Source organism: Halichoeres trimaculatus, unplaced genomic scaffold, assembly GCF_033239565.1.
Source record: "Halichoeres trimaculatus isolate MK-OKI-2021-1 unplaced genomic scaffold, fHalTri1.1 fHalTri1_scaffold_12, whole genome shotgun sequence".
NCBI lineage: Eukaryota > Metazoa > Chordata > Actinopteri > Labriformes > Labridae > Halichoeres > Halichoeres trimaculatus.
The window spans coordinates 8271508-8292433 of record NW_027437190.1 but is presented as its reverse complement, the minus strand read 5'-3'; the positions used below and the strand labels follow the sequence as shown (position 1 = coordinate 8292433).

At 44.0% G+C, this 20926-nt stretch overlaps 1 protein-coding gene across 1 annotated transcript; it reads right to left on the bottom strand.

Annotated features, from left to right (window-relative positions):
- Positions 1-3389: 3389 nt before the first annotated feature.
- Positions 3390-19059, bottom strand: LOC141801126 (NLR family CARD domain-containing protein 3-like). Its single transcript, XM_074684059.1, has 8 exons — positions 18999-19059; positions 18664-18736; positions 18003-18210; positions 15947-17753; positions 15685-15858; positions 9559-9732; positions 8801-8847; positions 3390-8676 (listed from the first exon to the last, which is right to left on the bottom strand). Exons 2-8 carry the CDS (start codon positions 18664-18666, stop codon positions 8129-8131), a joined length of 2961 nt encoding a protein of 986 aa, XP_074540160.1. The 5' UTR covers positions 18667-18736; positions 18999-19059; the 3' UTR covers positions 3390-8128.
- Positions 19060-20926: the final 1867 nt, after the last annotated feature.

Sequence of the window (20926 nt, the reverse complement as noted above, 5' to 3'; positions counted from 1 at the left end):
TTGTTTACAAAAGCAGACCAACAAAGGATCTTGATGGTTCTGTCTCTCATTCAGAATTTATTGTCTGCATATTAAAGTCAGAAGAAGAAAGTCTCTTAAACTTTCACAGAAACAAATGCTGCCTGTCTCTGCTCCTGCACGGATGTCTTAGCCAGCTTACACTGCACATTTGCCAGCACTAAGCATGAGGACATCAAGAAGTAGTAAAGCTATCAACATGCTTTGTGCCAGGATGCACGGTTCTGATGGACTCTATCTGGAAGTTCAACATGAGTGTTGGGACCAGCACCAATTGCTCTGAACTGAGATGCAAGGCTGAAAATATTTGTGGATGCTCCCTCCCTATGACTGGCAACTGGATTTGCAAGATGGAAAACAACTTTGTTGTCCTTTTGTTTTTTTAACATACTTTTGTTATCAAATGTTATATATCAAGACACTTTTCAAAAGCATCAACAGGTCCACACCCCAAACATCAAGACAAGATAAGGAGTCTGATCTCATCTTAACCCACCACGAGTAAGCAGCATTTAGTAAGTTACGATGGAGAGGAACAACTTCCCTTTAATGGCAGGCAGAAACCTCGGACAGAACCAGACTCATGCTAGACAGACATCTGAGGAGACTGTGCTGGGGTTAGATTGAGAGAGAGGAGAGAGAAATGTTGACGGAGGCAAACAGGGAGAGGGATGGAGCCAGACACACACACACACACACACACACACACACACACACACACACACACACACACACACACTCACACACTCACACACACACACACACACACACACACACACACAGAGTTTATAGTTTGACTTTCCGCTTGCACATTTGTTTTCTCCCCACTGAGTGACTCCACTTTTGTTTAAGGCCTTTTTTTTCTGTTTGTCTACTCTTGTAGTAGATTTAGCGGGTGGCTGTGGACAGTGCAACCTCCACTCACAACTTGCTGAGACTTAACAGTAAAACTGTAAAAAGCCGTGTCAGCTGGAGTCTGACAGGTGTGCAGGCCGTCCACATCACTAATCCAAAGGAACCTACAAGACAAACTCAGAGCCTCCCAGAGAGGTGTATGGTCAGTAACTATAACAGGACATTAAGCCTAGAAGTTAGACTGACAGAAAAAGAGGGAAACAGGAGCCCTGTGTGTCAGTTTTAACAGTCTAAACCTATAGCAACAGAACTAAGGGCTGGTTCAGACCTGACCCAGCTCTAACAATAAGCTTTATCAAAAAGGAAAGTTTTAAGTCTACTCTTAAAGGTTGAGACCGTGTCTCCTCCCTGGATCTCAACCTGGAAGTTATTCCAAAGAAGAGGAGCCTGATAACAAAAGGCTCGACCTCCCATACTACTTTTAGAGACCCTGGGTACAACAAGCAGACCTGCATGTTGAGAACGCAATGACCTAAACGGTACATAATGTAAAATCACCATCTAATCAGTCACGGCCAGATTGACAGGCAGGAAGCAATTTACAAAGGAGATAATATTGATTATCCACAACATCAAACTTTTAGTTTTGAAACATACAAAATACCACTGTGAAAAAGTCCGCTGAGCGCCCAAGGCAGCACTTGATTATAACAAAGACAGATCGCACGAGATTTCTCTCTCCTGATCTTACAGGGTGTGGTCTGCACTCTGAAGACACCACACACTAACAGATTCTTCAGCAGAGCTTCAGCTTCTTCAGCAAAGATGTTTGTTTTCGGATTCTAGAATCTAGAAAAACCACACAAAAGGGCTTATGGAAAAGGTTGTGGAGGCGGTGAGGATATGGGCTGAATAACAATGCGAGTTGGAGTTGAGTAAAGTCGTTTTAAGAATTACATATAGATTTCTTACTTCCTCTTTGGTCAGTCAGCTGAGTCAGCTTGCGTCTTGATTGGCTTTACTCCGGTACACCTGACATTACACGCTGTACCTGCTCGGCTCCTCTCAGAGTGCCCCACACACTACAGGATTTTTAGTCGCAAATATTTAACATGTTCATTATCTACTACCTCTGAATCGGAGGCCTTGGGAGCAGCTCCGACCAGAAGAAATCACTCTTAATACACCCCACACCACAGAAAAACCACACGACGTCATCAATCGGGCCTTTAGTGGCTTTGATTGCAAGGATGAGATTGGGGCAAAAATTAGCCCGATTATCCTGTATCCTTAACATTCATCAGGAGAGTTTAGAGCTGTGTATCAGTGAGGAGGCTGACTGTTACTATCATTATATCACAGGCTAAAGGTGGTCAGATGGTAAATTCTATCCAATCATTTAAGGTGGAGATGCTGAGGAAATTTGAATCTACATCTTAATTTTTGCTTGTAAATTTACTCCACACATCCTTTCACATCCTTTCCAGGCTAGGCGCTGCCCAAGTAGCTGCCTGTTGCAGCAGCTCTCTCTTCTTTGTCTGTTTCTTATATTTTTTGTCTCTTTTTCGTAATCTTTATATTTGGAGTGGATCATTACTTTGTATGGTTCATTGTTGATCATGGACACCAAACTTTTTGTGTCTTCAGTGATATTTTTATTACTTTTTCTCCTGTGTTTGTCTGGAGATCCTACATGTAACCATGGCTGCATTGTTTACATGTGAAATTAGCTGTTAGCAGCCTGTAGCATGTCAATGCTACAGCTAATGCTAGTGTAGGGCTTGATGATTTCCCTCGAGGTGAGGAAGAGGAGGTGAGGACAACGTGCTGGTTCTCGGGTGTGAGCTGGGAGGTGACGACGTGAACCTGTCCTTCCATCCATACTTGTTGGGAACGTGGGATCTATCACCGTGGGATGGACGAGCTAGCCATGCTAACCCAGCGGCAGAGGGGCTGCTGGAGGGCAGAGTGGCTTCGTGCTTTTTACGGACATGGCTGACGGAGCTGACATCAGACGCCTGCGCCACATTGGAGGAGCTTCACCTGCTGTGAGCAGACAGGATCCAGGAGACAGAGACTGAACAGACTGCTGGGGAGGCTCAGTCCTGGACCCTGTGGAGGTGGAGACTGGCTGGGCTGGAGAGTGGTGGACGGGATGTCGTCATCTATTTTCTTGAGGACATTTTTGCACACTTTCTTACTTTTGTTTTCTTGATTGCTGCTGTGACTCCTGAATTTCCCCTCGGGGATGAATAAAGTATTTTCTATTCTATTCTATTCTATTCTTTAAAATGAATCCAAAACATTAAATGTAGTGTAAGATCAACAGATAAGTAAAACCAATGTTACTTTCACCTGAATACAAAAAATGACTAAAAGTCATATCATAACTAATGGAAACTAAATTTAAAAAAAAATTATTTAAAATCAAAGAATAAAAAGAAGTTAAAAACAAAAAGTCAAAATGATATTTAAATAAAAACTGAATAAAAAAATAGAAAACTATGACCATAGATTAATGTGTTTGTGTGATGAAATTCTGTGAGTGTGTGTGTAAATTGACCTCTTGACAAAGCTTTCCTTAATATGTTGATCCTCTTATCACAGCTGTTGAAATGTATCCAAAAGTAGTGATTGGAGGATCATGAATAGTCAAGCACAAAGGAAGGTTGAGTTTGGGACCCGAGAGGACACCAAATTTATGTTTTGGGTCTTCTGCAAGGAAAGTTTGGGAATGGGTGTGTTATTGTCTTAACTACCTCTGAAGGACCGAAAGCTTCATCCATGTGCATCCTTCAAATAGCTGTTAACAGCAGAAAGAAACTAAGGGGCCATTTACAGGACAACAGTATCAGGGTGAAATGCAAGAGTTTTGTTGTGTTTCAGCCTAGCATTTGCGTTTCAGTCGACCTAAAACGCAAACTTTTGAAAATGGCCTCCAGAGAGTTCTGAAACGCTGCCAACACTGTTGCCATGTAAACAGTAAGCAGGCATTTTCAGTAGAAACAATGACGTCACACTCTGCTTTGCACGAGCGCATACAACAGGACAACAGTATTGTTGTTACGATCGTCGCAGACCACCATGTTGTGCTTGTGCTGATCAATCAGCTGTATCTGCTGACTGTCTTCATACAAAATGAGCATCTGTTGCTCCACTTCTGCACTTAGCATTCATCAATACATCAGATGATCAGCCCGACTCTACTTTGGTGGAGATCTCACAAAGCGGCTTCTGGACAAGACAGTTATAGCTCCGACTACAGGCCTGGTATGCTCACTACAGCATTTTCAGCCCCTCGGCGTTTCCGTGTAAATGCATATTTTTTCACAGCGTTTTCAGATGAACGATGCAGTGCAACAAGGGCCTAAGATATTTGCAAAGAAGAGCTTTTAGTCACACAATTGGCCTTAGAGGAGCAACACCACTGGCTTGAGGGTTCCAACTGTCCAACCTCTGGTCTTGACTGATCACAAGAATCTTGTGTGTATTCAACAGGCCAAAAGTCTGAACACTCACCAAGCTTCACAGACTCCTTTTTCAGTCAGTTTGACTTCAACCTTTCATTCTGTCCATGCTCCAAAAATCTGAAGCCAGAGGTACGCTCTTGCTGGTCTGACCAATCAGATTCTCCTGAGCATGTTGTACTGCTCACTCATATTTCTGTGTCCCTCAGCTGCTAGTTGTAGCTCAGCAATAGGAGCATGATCCAGGATGGGGGACTGGTGGTGAGACTGGTAGATTTTAAGTGATGACTTCTCTTTTGTTTTGTAGTTAGAAGGTTCTTAAGTCATAGGGGTGCCAGTCAGAGATTATCAGACAAGAGTCCAGTTTAGTCTCTTTAGTCAGCACACTTATCACAACCCATACACAAAGGATGTAAAGTATAAAACCAAAACAACGTCATTGGGATACTGACACGTGCCCAAACCATAATCAATCATGCATAATTCATAAAGTCCAAACCCAAAAAAAGAAATAAATTCACCAACGCAACAGTGACAGATAACACACATGTGCAGTCCACAACCGTTTTAGATTTTTTTTTTCTTCTTTATTTTATTTTATTTTTTTAGTAGAAAGGAAGCTCCAGGTGTCTGCAGTTCAAAAATTAGTTTGTCAAGGAATAATCAAACCATCAAGCCCTGTTCATTTTTGGAAAAAAAAAAACACACACAAAAAAAACAGTTTGTTCCTTGTTTAAAAAGAAAAAAAAAACGAATCCAAAGTGGAAAAAAAAGAGAGGAGAAAAAAAAACTAGAAAAGCAATTTCTGAAGAAATTGCGCTGTGAATGCAGAATGCTGAAGCAGCTTGCGCTGAACTGCTGAAGCAGAGTACTGAACATGAATGACTGAAGATGTGTCTGAAAATGGTTGAATGAAGTCTTGAAAAGCTTGTGCTCAACTGCTAATGTAGAATGCTGAACATGAATGACTGAGGATATGTCTAAAAATTGTTATAAGAACTCCTGAAAAGCTGGCACTCAACTGCTAATGCAGAATGCTGAATTAGCCTGCCATGAACTCTTGGATGAAAGGAAATGAATGGACGAACAAATGGAATGGATGAATGAATTTAAAGTTGAAATGGTTGCATCTATTCAAAAATTAAAGAAATGAATTAAATTTTAAAGAACATTTATGGAAATAATGACCTGACTGAGGGAAATGCAAGTCGGCTATCTTAAACCCTGTTAAAATGTAATCCTGTGTGTCCTCTGTGTGAGTTTTTCAACCATGTAAGCCTGTAGGCTGAGGCCCATCTGAAGCCAGATGTTGCCATGGTGATCATTGTTTACCAACTGCCATCAGAGAGCTGGTGGAGTCTGTTGATTCCCAATAAATTTCCTTTGAAATCAGGGTGTAAAGGTGCTTGCAATTCTGACAAAAAGAATGATCATGAAGCATGAATCAGTGTGATCTAAAATTGGATTTAAAAGTTTGAATGGCTGAATCAATTCAAGAATTAAAGGAAGGAATTTAAATTTAAAGAAAAAAATCTAGGAAAATAAGGAGCTGACTCAGGGAAATGGAAGTCAAATGCTGTTAAAGTGTGATACTTTCTTCCCTGTTTGTGTGTGTGTGTGTGTGTGTGTGTGTGTGTGTGTGTGTGTGTGTGTGTGTGTGTGTTCAATCATGTAAACCTGTCTGCTGCGGCTTTTCTGAAGCCAGATTTTGCATTGGTGATCAATGATAAATAAACACACACATGCTTGTCATTGTTCCTGAATGTTTTGATGAGTTACTATAAACAGCTGCATGAGATCAAAGGTTTCCACGGTGACCAGCTCGTTAAGGGCAGCAGGTGCAGGTGCAGAACTTTGCCCTTGTTACTGTAATCTTCTGAAGATTTTGTGGCAAAGCAGAGTCCGAATCTCCTGTCACCTTGCCAAAACCGTGAGGGCTAGAATAAAAATGAACACACCGTAGGAATCCTGAGACCCAGAGGAAGCTGTCGATCTAAATTTCATACATGAAGGTCAAGAAATGAACCCATGAGAGCGATAGATAGATGAGGGAAATTTTACTGATCTCTGAGAAAACCCCTCAAGAATTAACATGGAGGTATATGGGTTTTTTTTTTAACTTCTCATGACAGTTGGCCATTTTGTGAAAAAGTGCTCGATCCTTTTGCTTTAAAAAACCACTTTGTCAGAAGCAGGACAAGCCCTCCTCCATTTCGACATATATTATGCCTATGTGGAGTGAAAATTGTGACCAAAAGAGCAGTTTACCCAGAAATTTTCCAGGTTTTGTTTCCCCCTCTCCCTGCTCAGTCGTTTGAATCTCCCACTCTAAGCCAAAACATTCCGTCCAATACACACCAATGTTAAACGGCTCGAAGAGCTGAAATGCATCATGACCTTTGAAGGGTCATTGTGAAGAAACTATGAATGCTAGGAAACATTTGAAACTCACTGAATGAAGCCAAAAAATAGCTGAATGTTTTGAAGTTTGAATGGAGTTTGTAGCTGAATGTATGACTGAATGAGGAGGGTTTGAAGCAGGCTGAAAAAATGTCCTGAAAAGAGGAAATTTTGAAAATTTCGCATTCATCTCTATGGGACCGAAATTTCGTAAATCGTTGAATATCTCGGAAAGTATTTGTGTAAAGTTTCTGAAGAGTCATAGCCCCCTTGTCCCCACTGAAACACACATTTTGAAGTTTGAACGGTGAAAATCGGTTGAAGTTTGTCGGAGTTTTAGCGGTCCAAAAAAGCGGGCGGAAGAATGAAGAAAAAGAAGAAGAAGAAGAAGACATTTTTTTGTCACAGAAGAACATATGCTGTGAATGCATTGCTGCATTCACAGCAACTAATCACAACAGAAGATAAGTCCAAAAAGTCAGTCAGTCAGTCTCGTCAGCCAGTCATGACGGTCAGAGTATCTGAAGGAGGAATTACGGAGTACTGGTGCATTTTAGTGTCCTGATCCGGCAGTATGCTGAGGAGGTTGGTTGTGGGTCTTTTTCGAATGCATGAGAGGGACTAAACTACCCCGACTTCCGCATCTTTTAACTCCGACAATCGCACTCCTGGTCTCTTCCTGGACTCTTCCAAAACAGCCCCAGTGCCTTCTTCCTACGTCACCAATAACAGCCTGCACGCTCCCAGTCAAAGTCTTCGGCCAATCACACAGGTAACAAGGAGCCGGAGGGTGCAATGAAGCAGCTCGTCACATCTACCTCCCCTTGATGAAAGACTGACCAGGCAAGAACTTATTAAAATCCAGGAAAGTCCTCATCTTTGGATTCTTCTGCAAAGATATCCAATACTTGGCGGAGCTGCTGTTTGCCCCACTCTGCAGCAGAGGGGTAGCATGCCTTAAGCAGGGCGATGTTGACAACACGCAAATCCTCTCCAGAATCTTCCAGGACCACCTCATAATTGAGCGAGGGACTAAACTACCCCCACTTCCACATCTTTTAACTCAGATGATCGCACTCCTGGCCTCTTCCCGGACTCTTCCAAAACAGCCCCAGCGCCTTCTCCCCACATCACCAATAACAGCCTCCACACTCCCAGTCACAGTCTGCGGCTCGTCACAGTAGGCCAACAGGGGTTTGCTGAAAAGTCTGACAGGTGGGTTGCAAGACAAATGTGCATAAGCTAAATGCAGTAAGTCAGTTTTCCATTGAGTTTTGCTCTTAGATAATTCTCCTACTGGTAATGATGGCAGGATATAAAGAGTCAAAGAATCAGCTGAAGTTTGTGTTAGGGCAGAGGGTGAATATGCAGAGAGGAGACCCTCCTTCCTACACAGAACACAGACTCACTGAGGAACCAGGAAACCAACACCCAAACCCAAACCTAAACCCAGGATAGAGAGGCTCAGTGAAGGTGGTGCTGAAGGTGTGGAGGTGGATCAGGGAGTCAGAGGAGACTCTGTAGAAGGACAGAGTGCCAGCAGGACAGTCTACATACACTGCTACTCTGTCAGAGTCAGAGGACGAGTAGAGAGGGAGGTCTGTTAAGATGTTATCATGACGGACAGAGTAACGCTCATTAGAGCAGATCAGACTCCAGGACTTATGATTAAATCCAAACCCACAGTCATCACTGCCTCCTTTCCTACTGATTCCTCTGTAACTTACTGATATATCAACCTCTCCTCTCCCCTCGACCTCCCAGTAACAGCGACCAGTCAGACCATCTCTACACAGCAGCTGAGGCCAGCACTCAAATCTGTCTGGATGATCAGGATATGACTGATCCTCTCTCACACTTGTCACCTTCCTGTTGTTTTCAGACAGACCAAGTTTTCTGTGAGCTGTGTTTGAGTCCAGAGTGAGTTCACAGAAATCTGATGGAGAGAAAAAGACACAACACATCAGCAGTTTATCATGAGACACACCTGAAGGCTTCATTCTTTGTTAGCTGACAGTCTGCTGTTTGCTCATCAGGAGTCAAACTGATTCCACACTTACACTTCTTCAGACCAGGTTTTAACCACTGCTGTCCACCATGGTCCACCCTGGAGGAAGAAACACAGTCAGAGTGATGTTCTGTCCAACACGAGTCCTAACTGCTGCTCAACATAAGGCAGTGATCCTCAGTTTGTCCCTGTGACAGAGAAACAGGCTGAAACTCCTCTGAGCCAACTGTCTCCATCACTCTGTCTCTTTTTCTGATGGTGTGGGGATCCTCAGAGAAAAAGAACAAAAAGCGTCAAAAAGCAAAGGCTGCCTGTTGCTCTTTGGATCCATAAAGTCCACGTTATGCTTCTCATGTTCTCTTTGAAATGAGTAATGGTAAATCCTGCTCTATCTTTGTTCTGTCACTTCAAAGTAGTCTGCTCTTTTTAATGTTTCAGGTGTAAAAAAGAATGATCCTAAACATCTTGTCTTCTGGTTTCAGAATGATGATGACAGCTGGACAACAATTGGAGCATCAACACTAAAGTCATGTTCACACGAGTCCTCTCTGAGAGTTTAAAAGTGGTGAAAGTGTGACAGAAAAAAATCACAGAATAATAATAGATCCCAGCACAGTCAGCAGTTGTTGAGGAATTTTCGGTTTGACTGACATTTCCACCTTCGGAGCCATGACACTATCAGAACTAAAACTGTTCCCAGATTCAGGTCCATCAGTCCTCTGAAAAGGCTTCAACAAAAACAGATCTTTTTTATGTAAAATGAGATGTTTTCTTTTCACATTCAGTCTTTGAGCTCTTGTCTGGCTTTACCTCAGAGTGTCCAGTCTGCAGAGTGGATCCTCACGTTTACCACACAGAAGCTTCACTCCTGAGTCTCCTGGATGGTTGTAGCTCAGGTCCAGCTCTCTCAGGTGTGAGGAACTGGAGCTCAGAGCTGAGGCCAACGAAGCACAGCCTCTCTCTGTGATCAGACATCCTGACAGACTGAGATTAGAAAAAAAACATGTAAAAAGCAAAGTGTAACAGTTTAGAATCAGTTTCATTTAAAGAGTCTGTAAGAGCTATATAGAGAGCTATGGAAAAGCAAGGACATTTATGGGATAAAAAACTTTATTTCCCATGAGCATTTGGACAAGCACTGTCATGTTGATGTTACTCTTATCAAGTCATGTTTGTTTAGATACAAACAAATGGAGATCAGATCTTCTTTATTCTCTACTTTTCTCTTTTCCAGACAAATTTTCACAGGATACAACACGACATAGTAATGTATTTATTTGTTGTTACATAGAGCTGTTGCTAAAAGCGAGACGACAAGCAAACTCTGTAAACTCATTTTGTTCTGTGATTTAGCAAACGGCTACGTTCAGTGCTACAAACAGTGTTCTGTCATGCATTGCAATTTCACCACGTTTACCTGCAAAAACCTCATACAGGAAGTGCACTTGTTGCAGGGAATCTAGTTGACTACCTGTCAGCTTGATTCCCTGCCTACCAGCCTGGTTAAAGCATGTCTACCTTCTCTGTCCTCTCTGATAACCAAGATCATCCAGTCTTCTCTCAGCTCTGGTGTTGTTCTATCATCCCTCAAAACAGCTACTATAGCTCCTATTCTCAACAGCATGGTGCTGATCCCAATAACTTTGGCGACCTAACCTTCTATTTCTTTCTAATACACTTGACAGAGCTGTCACAGCTCAGGTCCACTCCCGCCTCTTTGACAACAATGTTCTTGAAAAGTTTCAGTCTGGTTTCTGTCCCCTTTATAGCACTGAGACAGCACTGATCAAAATCCCTAATGATCTTCTGTTTGCAGCTGGTTCCGGACTTTCAACTATCCTCATTCCTTGACCTAAGTGTCGCCCTCAATGCAATTTCTCACTCAATTCTTATTGACAGACTTGCTTCTCTTGGTTTTACGGGTACCCCCTCACTTGGTTTAAATCATACCTCTCTGGTCACACTCAGTTTTTTCAAATAAAAAATTTCAGATCACAGCTCACCCAGTCAGTGAGATGGCCCACTGAGTCACCCACTCACCACTGGCATCCCCCAGGGCCCTGTCCTGGGCCCCCTTCTCTTCATCATCTACCTCCTACCACTCGGTCACATCTTTTGGAAATTTGGAATTTACTTTCACTGCTACGCTGACGACACCCAGCTCTACCTCTCCTCCAAGCCTAACTCCATTCTGCCACCCTCGTCCCTCTACAACTGCTATGCTGAAGTTAAATCCTGGTTCACGCACAACTTTCTAAAACTCAACAGTAACAAAACCCAAGTCCTCCTTGTTGGCTCCAAACCAAATCCGGGAAAGTCCCCCAAATTCTCAATAACCATTGACAACTCTATAGTCCCTCCTTCCCCCCAGTAAAGATCCTGGGCGTCATCTTTGACAGTATCCTATCCTCCGAAGCTCAAATCAATAAAAGCATATTTCCACCTTTGCAACATGAACTGTCTCCACCCCTCTCTCACACCCACCAGCACTGCCATCCTTGTCAATACCCCAGTCACCTCCTGTTGAGACTTCTGCAATTCCCTTCTTTCTGGTCTACCACTCAACCTTCTCCATACACTCCAAATGGTCTAGAACTCAGCTGCCCAGATCATAACCAGAAACCCCTCTGCAAATCACGTCACCCCTGTTCTTTACTAACCGCACTGGCTACCAATCAAATACAAGATTCTCCTCCTCACCCTCAAGCCTCTCAGTTACCTCACACCTCCATACCTTTCTGATCTCCTTCACACCTCTAAACACTCTCCAGGACTCTCCAATCTTCTTCCTCCAAGCTCCTCTCTACACCTCCTGCCTGCCTTTTGTCAATGGGGCCCTGAGCTTTCAGCCGCGCTGCCCCCGATCTCTGGTTCTCTCTCCCTCAAGCCATTGGGATCATTACAGTGTTTCCCACAGGATTTTAGGAGACTGTGGTGGGGGAGTCTCTGACCCTCGGCGGTTTTAATGTGTGTGTACGTTTTTAAGCGCGATGTATCACCCTTACAGTAAGTGCAGTTTGGGACCATGGACATGATGATAAATAAGAACTTACAAAAAACTGATAAATAAGAACTTACAAAGGCATATCAGAAATATTTTCAATTTGATTCAGAAACAAAACCAAAAACTCACTCTCTCACAATATTTTGAACAATTTACTGAACAACATTTCAACAACAGGATATTTACACTATTTCCCGTGATCTGTGATCCGTTATCAGGCTACTGAGGCTGTAGCCTACCGTTATTCTCTCACCTGAGTTAACGAGGTGTGTGTTTGAAGCTGATGAAGAAAAGAGAGCACCAGGATGTGAGTAGGTGAAAGGGAAGCAAAGTAGAAACCCTTTATATTGTTTTAACATCTTAAAAAAATATTTTTTGGGATAAAGGGTCAGATTATGATTCTTCTTCTCTCTGCTCCCTTATTTGGATTTGGGAGTGTAGTGTTTTCATTCTGTTTTTTTTCTATAGTGACTGCAGAAAATAGTCTAAATAAATAAAGATTCCTAAATTTTCTGAGGCCCACTTCATCACAAAATGAAGCCTAAATCAATGCAAGATCATTTTCTGACTGATATTTCCTGATATTTCTGTGTATCTGGCTTTGAGAGAAATTCATCTTCCTCCATGCTCTCTCCGTCTGTGGTGTTCACCGTCTTACGCTGACGTCACTACAAAAATCGCAGTAGCACATGGCTACTTAATATGCACGTACTGATTTGCATTGACCATATATGGTAAAGTTCGGGCGCGCTGAAGGTGGGAAAGGAGGCGTGCTCACCACATTCAAGCTTTTCTCGTCGCGGTGTGATTTATCACGGGGAATAGCGTGCAGCCGTGTGTATGCAGAGTTTGATAGATCTGAAAAGAATGTTGGTCGTATCCACGTTTTGCCTTTTCGTCGTAAGTGAAACTTAAGAGGACTTCGCTGTAATAAATGTAGGCCCCAGGAGAGGAGACTATGAAATAATAACCCGCGTCAGCTCGTTGGTATCGTACAGGTAATTGTACTGTGTGCCTGACACTGACTCTGAATGCGCTGTGATAATGAAACTCTTGAACAGAGACGTGCGCGGTGCAGCCATTCCTCTTCCCAAGAAGGGAGGTAGACAGCGCAGTGAGATACTGTGTCCACGGCCGCAGTTAGCATGGCCGCTAATGCCCAAAAAAGAAGTTACACGTACCTCAGAGTCAGACGCCTTGCTCTAACTTCGCTGGAATCTGGTTCGCGCCAAACGTAACAGGTAAAGAGTGACGTCTACGAGTGTGACCAGTGCGCGCGCACTCTTGTTCTCTTGTTTACGTGCGGTAGGAAAGTACAGCTGTGTAATGGTCTGACAGAGTGACGGATCGTATTTTTGTCTCCATATGAGACTGTGGCGGGGCCAAATGAGACTGTGGCGGGCCGCCACAGTCTCATTAATTAATGGGAAACACTGCATTACATGTCTCTCCACTTACAAATCACACCTTAAAACCCAAAGATATTTCCAAATTGATGTATCCCTATCACTCTTAATATGTGTCAGCTCATCTCCTTTTCCACCGCTTATCAAGGCCTGGGTCACGGGGGCAGCAGTGCCATCCGTGAAGACCAATGGCCACTTCCACCAGCTCCTCTGAAGAGATACCAAGGTGTTCCCAGGCCAATCGATAGATACAATCTCTCCACCGTGTCCTGGGTTTTCCCCAGGGTCTACTCCCAGTTGGACATGCCTGACACACCTCCCCAGGGAGGCGTCCTGGAGGCATCTTTACCAGATGCCCGAACCACCTCATCTGCCCCCTCTCGATGCAGAGAAGCAGTGGCTCTACTCCAAGCCTCTTCCAAATGCCTGAGCTCTGAACTCTTTCCATAAGGCTGAGCCCTGAGGAGAAAGAACATTTCAGCCACTTGTATCCGCGATCTTGTTTTTTTCAGTTTATGGCCATAGATGAGGGTTGGAACGTAGATTGACCGATAAATTGAGAGCCTTGCCTTCTGGCTCAGCTCTCTCTTCACCACAACAGACCGGTATAGCGTCTGCATCACTGCCGACGCCGCCCCCACCCGTCTGCCAATCTCTCGCTCCATTTTCCCCTCACTCATGAACAAGACCGCGAGATACTTGAACTCCTCCACTTAGGACAAAGACTCTCTCCTGACCTGGAGTTGGCAGTCAACCTTTTTCTGACTGAGAACCATGGCCTCAGACTAAGAGGTGCTGATCTTCATCCCGGCTGCTTCACACTCAGCTGCAAACCACCAATGCAAGCTGGAGGTCAGTGTTGGATGAGGCCTATAGGACCACATCCTGACTCACTCTGCCACTTGACTGTGCCTAGAAATCCTGTCCATAAAAGTAATGAGCAGAATCAGTGTGGCACAAAGCACATGTGGACTGGTTGGGCAAACTCCCATGCCCCCTCTAGCACTCTTGCAAGGGTATAGAGCTCGTCCGGTGTTCCACAGACAACTAACAAAGTCGATCTTTGATCTGCGACCTAGGGTGTCCTGGTGCCAGGTGCACTTATGAACACCCTTATGTTCGAACATGGTGTTAGTTAAAGACAAACTGAACAACAACTGGACACACCGCTCTGGTCCAGAACAGGAAAGCCGTTCCTCTCAATCATGCCCCTCCAAGTCACGCTGTCAGAGAGTTGGGGAGCTATAAGCAAGCCCACTCCTGCTCTCTGCCTCTCGGAGCAACGCCAGCAAAGAAGAGAGTCCAACCCCTCTGGGGAAGGTTGGTTCCAGAGCCCAAGCTGTGTTTTGAGGTGAGCCTGACTATATCTGGCCGGCATCTCTCTTCCTCCTGCACCAGCTCAGGTTCCTTTCCCACCAGAGAGGGGACATTCCATGTCCCAAAAGCCAATTTCAATAACCGGTGATCAGGCTGCCAAGGCCTCCGCCTTTGTCTGCCGCCCAATCCACACTGCACTTGACCCTTATGGTTCCTCCTGCAGGTGGTGGGTCCAAAGAAGGATCCACCCCATGCTTATACTCAAAACAGCAGCCCAGGGCACCCACCCTTTTTGGAGGATCTTTATATGTTTTCTTAAAAAAACCTTGAAAACCTTCAAAAATCTGTTTCAGAAACAGATTGGTGACATCCCAGAGACTACGACCATTTATTATACAGTCTACAGGCTAAAACACGGGCTTAACGTTTTGAGATATATTTTATTCTGAACCACATTCAGCTGCTACTCTGCAGTGGTGGTCTATTCAAACTAGAGAGTCCACCAATAAAATAGAAAGTGAGGTTACATTAGCTCTGCTTGGTAGATGAGCACTGGCAGGACTTAACAAGGATTCACTATTGTTACACATTACTGACATGTATGAGAGCATTGAGTTGTGAGTAGCTAGTAGGCTGTAGTAGCTGAATATAGACAGCTATCAAACTACGGTACAACCTGACGAAGTCTCATTTGCATACAGATACATTGGAGCACCGCTATTTAGCCAGCTACTCAACTACAGCACAAAGTTTGCTTGTTGTCTTGTTTCTAACAACAGCGTTACGTAACCCTTGATAAATACCTTGAACAACGAAAAATAGAGTTAAAAAGAAGACCTGATCTCAATTCATTTCCAATACAAACACAGACCTTGTTAAGAGCCAAGTTTTCATGATAGTGTGTGTGAGACTCCTGGGCTAAAAGGTGTTGCTGTAGTCTGATTAAAAAAGATCTCCCTCAAAGTCTCTTTAAGATCAATGTCATCATGACAGTAAGCCTGCAATTCCAGCCAAAGGTGCTGCTACAATCAACATCAAATGTCCTCATAGCCTCTTTTAAAATCCATGAAGCAGACTCAAGATGACATCTGGTTTCCTGACCTATTCTGACCAATAATTCAGGTAAATTTGGAGTCTATGTATTGATGCCACTAATGCCCATTTCACCCTCTGTCAGAGAAAGATTACTACTCTCAGTTTCATACTGACCTGAGCGTCTCCAGTTTACAGTGAGGACTCTTGAGTCCAGCAGACAGAATCTCTATTCCTAAATCCTTCAGGTTGTTGTTACTCAGGTCCAGGTCTCTCAGACTGGAGGACTGTGAGCTGAGGACTGAGGACAGAGCTTCACAGCTTCTCTCTGACAGGTTACATCCACTCAGCCTGAAGAAGATCACGTAAATAGAAAAAACAAATGTTTTCTGTTATCATGTACTGAATCAAGTTTTAAATGTCTCACTAATTCACTTACACAGCTTTGTTGGAGGCTCTGATCACTGGCAGCAGCCTCAGAAGAGCCTCCTCTGAAGCAGAGTATTTCTTTAGGTCAAACAGGTCCAGATCTTTGTCTGAGCACAGTAAGATGAAGACCAGAGCTGACCACTGAGCAGGAGACAGTTGATCTGTAGACAGCCGTCCTGATCTCAGGGTCCGTTGGATCTGCTCCTCCAGAGAACGATCATTCAGTTCATTCAGACAGTGGAACAGGTTGATGCTTTGCTCTGCAGACACATCCTCACTGAGTTTTGTCTTGATGAACTGGACTGTTTCCTGATTGGTCTGTGAGTCACTTCCTGTCTGTGTCAGCAGACCTCTCAGGAGACTCTGATTGGTCTGCAGAGAGAGACCCAGGAGGAAGCGCAGGAACAAGTCCAGGTGTCCGTTGGGACTCTGTAAGGCCTTGTCCACAGCACTCTGATGGAGACAGTCCAGTTTAGGTTTGTCTCTAGTTGTTTTTGGCCACCTGGGTGTTGTTTGTTCTTCCATCAGGTTGAGTTCAGAAGGTCCGGTGAAGGTCCGATGGACGTGAAGAGCAGCCAGAAACTCCTGAACGCTCAGATGGATGAAGCAGAACACCTTGTCCTGGTACAGTCCTCTCTCCTCTCTAAAGATCTGTGTGAACACTCCTGAGTACACTGAGGCTGCTCTGACGTCGATGCCACACTCTGTCAGGTCTGATTCATAGAAGATCAGGTTTCCTTTCTGCAGCTGCTCAAAAGCCAGTTTTCCCAGAGACTCAATCATCTTCCTGCTCTCTGGACTCCAGACAGGGTCAGTCTCAGCTCCTCCATCATACTTGATGCTCTTCATTTTGGACTGAACCACCAGGAAGTGGATGTACAACTGAGTCAGGGTCCTGGGCAGCTGTCCCCCCTCTCTGGTCTTCAGCAGGTCCTCCAGAACTGTGGCAGTGATCCAGCAGAAGACCGGGATGTGGCACATGATGTGGAGGCTGCTGGAGGTCTTGATGTGGGAGATGATGATGCTGGCCTGCTTCTTCTTCTTTCTGAACCTCTTCCTGAAATACTCCTCCTTCTGAGGGTCAGTGAACCCTCTGACCTCTGTCACCATGTCAACACACTCAGGAGGGATCTGATTGGCTGCTGCAGGTCGTGTGGTTATCCAGAGGCGAGCAGAGGGAAGCAGATTCCCCTTGATAAGGTTTGTCAGCAGCACATCCACTGAGGTGGACTCTGTACCATCAGTCAGGACCTGGTTGTTGTGGAAGTCCAGAGGAAGTCGACTCTCATCCAGACCATCAAAGATGAAGAGGACCTGGAAGTCTTCAAACCTGCAGAGTCCTGCTTCTTTGGCTTGAGGAAAGAAGTGATGAACCAGTCCCACCAAGCTGAACTTTCTCTCCTTCAGCACATTCAGCTCTCTGAAAGAGAATGGAAATGTGAACTGGATGTCCTGGTTGGTTTTGTCTTCAGCCCAGTCCAGAGTGAACTTCTGTGTTAAGACTGTTTTCCCGATGCCAGCCACTCCCTTTGTCAGCACTCTTCTGATTGGTTCCTGTCTTTCAGGTGGGCCTTTAAAGAGCTCTTCTTGTCTGATGGTAGTTTCTGCTCTGTCTGGTGTCCTGGATGCTGCTTCAATCTGTCTGACCTCATGTTCCTCATTGACCTCTCCAGTCCCTCCCTCTGTGATGTAGAGCTCTGTGTAGATCTGGTTCAGAAGGGTTGGGTTTCCTGCTTTAGCGATCCCTTCAAACACACACTGGAACTTCTCCTTCAGCTCAGACTTCACTTTACGCCTGCACTCTGCAGCAGCAGATCCTGAATGAGGGAAAAAGAAATGTAATGAATAATCTGAAGTGTCAATCAGTCTAATGAGTTTCAGGGTGAATTTGATTTGGCTTCTTTCTGAAATCTCTTCAGCTCATCAGTTGTGAACAGCTTGTCACAGCTCATAGATGTGATCCAAATGTGAGCATCATGTTAAGAGCAGAGTTTGAAATGTAAACCTCTCCCATGTTGTCTCTGTTTCCTCTTTCCATCATGTTAAATGTGTTCAAATCCTCTTACTGCTCTGCAGACAGTCAGCCAGCTCCTCGTGCTTCATTCTCCTCAGGAAGTGCAGAGTGATCTTCAGGAAGGCCTCTCTGCTCCTCCTCTGCTCTTCATTCTCATCTTCCCTCTGATTCTCAAAGCATTCTGGGTAATCTGGACTCAGAACCCTGTGGATCTCCTTCAGCTGACTCTTTACAAAGCTGATGATGTTCTCCTGGAGCAGCTGGAACAGAAGAAAATGTCAGGTTGAACTTTAGAAGGTAAAATCAGATCATGTGTGACAGACAGAAAGCCTGCTGGTCTGCAGAGTCCAGCATGGAGACTGGATCACAAAGCTGCTTCACATCTCAGTGTGTGGATGCTCTTTTCTACTAGAAATCAAGTTCTTATAAAATGAACTTGATGTTGGAGAAATCTCCTGGTGTGCTTTCATCCAGAAAAAGTCTGCAGTGACTTTAGACCTGTTGTGTCTATTGGCATGAGGCTGAAAGCAGCAGCTGTCATTAACATGAAGCTAAGTCTTTGTGTTGTTTAAAGCTCAAACTGGACCCAATTTGTAGACTCTGCTCTCTGCAAATAAAGCCTGAGTCTGACCTCTCTGAAATTCAATCAGTCAAACACTGAGTGTGAAGAGGATTCAGGCAGAGATGATGTTTGTGTGTGTACATTTACACACCATCAATATGGAGTCCAGATGTGTGTGATGCTGCTGGACAGACTGACCAATGGGAGCCTCTGATCTCTGAACTCTGTGGAACAAACAGAAGATCATGGGGTGTTTATAACAGATTGACACACAGTGTTCATGTGACAGACTATCTGCTGGATCCTTATTAACACAGGACACACATGAAGAGACATGCTGAGTCCAGTTCTTCCAGCCTCCAGTCCTGTTTACTGCTTTTGGATAGAAACACAAAGACTGAAACATGTTCACCTTCACAGAGAAAACACCAACTACAGTTAGGATCAAATGTTTCATACTACAAGAAGTTACCTTTGACGTCTCACCTTTTATCAACACTAATCTCACAGGATTTGAAGTCAATCTCTCGACCCACAGACCAGTCACTCTTCAAGGACACACAGCTGGGTCCAGGTCCAGGTCCAGTTGGTTCCAGTCCCTGATGTTTGACACTGATATAATCACAAACACCAATAAATTCACATGAAGACTGAAAATCTTCCAGGTTTGAGGGCTGCTGAAATTCTCCACAGTTTTCAAAGTTTGAATTCTGGTAAAACAAAACACTTAGATAAAACTTTACTTTGGGGAATTTTTGAAGTCAATTTCTCGACCCACAGACCAGTCACTCTTCAAGGACACACAGCTGGGTCCAGGTCCAGGTCCAGTTGGTTCCAGTCCCTGATGTTTGACACTGATATAATCACAAACACCAATAAATTCACATGAAGACTGAAAATCTTCCAGGTTTGAGGGCTGCTGAAATTCTCCACAGTTTTCAAAGTTTGAATTCTGGTAAAACAAAACACTTAGATAAAACTTTACTTTGGGGAATTTTTGAAGTCAATTTCTCGACCCACAGACCAGTCACTCTTCAAGGACACACAGCTGGGTCCAGGTCCAGGTCCAGTTGGTTCCAGTCCCTGATGTTTGACACTGATAGATTCATAAACACCAATATATAAACATAAGGACTGAAAATCTTCCAGGTTTGAGGGCTGCTGAAATTTTGCACATTTTTTCAAGTTTGAATTCTGGTGAAAACACTAAGATAAAACTTTACTTTGGGCAATCTTTGAAGTCAATGTGTCGACCCTCAGACCAGTCACTCTTCAAGGACACGCAGCTGGGAGCAGATCCAGGTCCCGAAGAGTCTGGTCCATGCTGCATCTCTCGGCTCTCATGGTCCCCACTCTGAGTGCATGAAGAAGGAGGGGCTCCTTCCTCTGTGTCCTCACACTGATCCATAGCAGAGCCCCCACCTTCACACAAACACAACACTTTAATTCAATACAACAAGCTTTACAGCACAGCACCCATATTATTTCTCCCTCTTTTCTAGGTGAGGCCTGAGGTGGCCACTCTGGTGACTACCATAATATATTGTACAAATTATATTGTCTAAATATGAATCCAACCCACAGAGACCCCTAACGTTAGGGTGACCATATTCTGGAAACCCCAAAAAGAGGACACTCTTTCCAGCCTCAATGAGATAATGCAAAAACAACAAAGAAGCTTTATACACAACACATTTATTGAGAACATTCCTTTTTCTGTTCAAATAGAAATTTCTCTAATGTAAACACAAATATTGCCTCACAACATGCTTAAAGGAAAAAAGAGAGGTAGCTTATGGCCTACCGAGGACAGATATGATTAGGTGCTTACGATATTGAAAACATACGAAAGACATCGACAGCTACAGCTTTAACACTGAGTCGACCCATTTTACCAGAAAGACATAATGTCGTGTAAAATGAAGTTAAATGAAGCATTTATTACCGACATAACTACGTAATGTTCCACCCACACGGAAGTGAAAGTAAAGTTTCTGATCGTTCATGAATCACAAACCGCAAACTTAACCTACTTCTCAGCATCGATGCAGCTTCCTTGTAGGGTTAAACAACGTTTTTATCAATTTCACATGTTTTAAAGCTAACAAACCTGAATATCACGAGAGTGGATTACACGGGTATTGCTGCCTTTGTCAACCGCAGCTCGGCCTCGGTGGAATGAGGAGATAATGCCACATCGCCCCCTGCTGGAGAGACGCATACATTGTATTATTATAAACTTTTCAGACACTGCCTTTACAAGCCGTTGAAGCTCATAAAACATCCTATTATTAAAACGAAATACCCTTGGCAAAAAGAAAAATACAAAATGTGACGATGGATGCCTTTTCCGGGTGTCACAGATCGTTTGCTTGCTTTACACGTAGCCACTTAGGTTCTTACAGGAACAGTGG